Source organism: Apis dorsata, unplaced genomic scaffold, assembly GCF_000469605.1.
Source record: "Apis dorsata unplaced genomic scaffold, Apis dorsata 1.3 scaffold_468, whole genome shotgun sequence".
NCBI lineage: Eukaryota > Metazoa > Arthropoda > Insecta > Hymenoptera > Apidae > Apis > Apis dorsata.
This window is the reverse complement of record NW_006263707.1, coordinates 187,738-189,618: the sequence shown is the minus strand read 5'-3', so window position 1 is coordinate 189,618 and position 1,881 is coordinate 187,738. Positions and strand designations below refer to the sequence as shown.

The following is a 1,881-nucleotide window of genomic DNA, read 5'->3' as shown; positions in this document are numbered from 1 at the left end:
GATCAATCTCTTAAATCGAATTTCACGTGGAAAAGTTACTTCCAGCTTTTTCGATCGTGAGTCTTTTCCTCTACATTTATATATTATTCAATTTCTTGACAGCTTTACTTGCTTGTAATTCGAGAGTATCTTATTTCTACTTATTTTCTCTCAAAATTTTCTTTATACGTATATGATCTATCTCTTAAATCGAATTTCACGTGGAAAAGTGCCAGCTTTTTCGATCGTGAGTCCTTTCCCTCTACGTATTATTCAATTTCTTGATAGCTTTACTTGCTTGTAATTCGAGAGTATCTTATTTCTACTTATTTTCTCTCAAAATTTTCTTTATACGTATATGATCTATCTCTTAAATCGAATTTCACGTGGAAAAGTGCCAGCTTTTTCGATCGTGAGTCCTTTCCCTCTACGTATTATTCAATTTCTTGATAGCTTTACTTGCTTGTAATTCGAGAGTATCTTATTTCTACTTATTTTCTCTCAAAATTTTCTTTATACGTATATGATCTATCTCTTAAATCGAATTTCACGTGGAAAAGTTCCAGCTTTTTCGATCGTGAGTCCTTTTCCTCTACGTGTTATTCAATTTCTTGACAGTTTCAATTCCTAATTCGACAGTATCTTCTACTTGTTTTAATTACAATAAAATATCGAAGTGAAGAAGTACTTCTATCGTAAATCCTTTTCCACGATATATTTTTCAATTTCTTGACAGTTTGCTCGTAATTCGAGAGTACCTCCACTTGTTTCAATTACAACAAAGTTCTCAAGATTTTCAAAGCTTTCGTCCGAGTATTCAATCGAAGTTCGCGTGAATCGACGGAAGGAAGGATTTCGAGAAACGGATATCCGAAGCGACCGATATCGGTCAAGCATAAGAAACGAAATCTATTTTCTGCGGTGTCCCCTGGCCGATGACCAAAGACCATCAGAAGAGACCCTCGAACTACTCACAATTCCCCTACGCGCATACATCCCCCTACATACCCCCCTCCAACGGTCTACTTGAGATAAGACCGAAGGGGATGGAATTTCGTGGACGAAGAAAAAAAAAAGCGAAGAGAACTCGACGTTTCTTCGTTCTAACGTGAAAAATCCTCTAATCCTCGAACGAATTTCAGAATCGGTGACGAGGTGACGAGTACGACGACGACGACGACGAGCACCACGGAGCCACACGAGTCGGAGGGAACGAATCGAGGAATCATGGCTAAAAGCGCGGAGAGGTTGCCCGGCACCTCGACCAGGTTAAGAACCAGAGACGACGGCTGCTGCTCGGTCAATTTCCTGAAATACGTTCTGCACATTTACAACGTGGTGTTATTCGTAAGTAAACGAACAATCACATAATAATATCCAATCCGTTTTCGTCCCTCTTTCAATCCACTCATTGCCACTCGATCTTCTCATTAAATCTAGCTCTCGAGATCTTCGAGACACGAAGTCTTAAAATCGACTCGACTTTCCAAATATATTATATATTCCATTTGTTACATACGATCGTTGTAGGATAATTACAAGAGGGAGAAAAACGAACGAGACAATTTCTCAATACTGACCTACAGGCATGTTTCCAGAGAGAAACGAGTTCTCTCTCTCGACCCACGACGAGCGAGCGTTGTAAACAGGCGGTGGAACATCGTGGCCGATCGCGATACATCCCATAAAATGGTAATGAAGTTGGAGCTGGAGCCCCGGAAAGGGAAGCGTCGAAAGCGAGGATCGGAAAGAAAAAAAGAGCGAACGCCAATCGATCGGTAGTAATTTAATGCGTAAAAATATCGACGCCCGTTCGAGAACGTAGGATTAAAGGAAACGGAGGAGGAACCTTGTATACCCTTTTATTGCCTCCCTCTCTTTCTCTCTCTAGTCATTTTTCTT

The 1,881-nt window shown here is 40.4% G+C and overlaps 1 protein-coding gene across 1 annotated transcript in view; it reads left to right on the top strand.

Moving 5' to 3' along the window:
* LOC102673614 (CD151 antigen-like) overlaps positions 1-1,881 on the top strand; it is a 69,423-nt gene that overhangs the window by 43,009 nt on the left and 24,533 nt on the right. Inside the window, 1 exon segment of the mRNA XM_031512537.1 lies at positions 1,122-1,326. Within this exon segment, the coding sequence (XP_031368397.1) occupies positions 1,122-1,326 (205 nt within the window).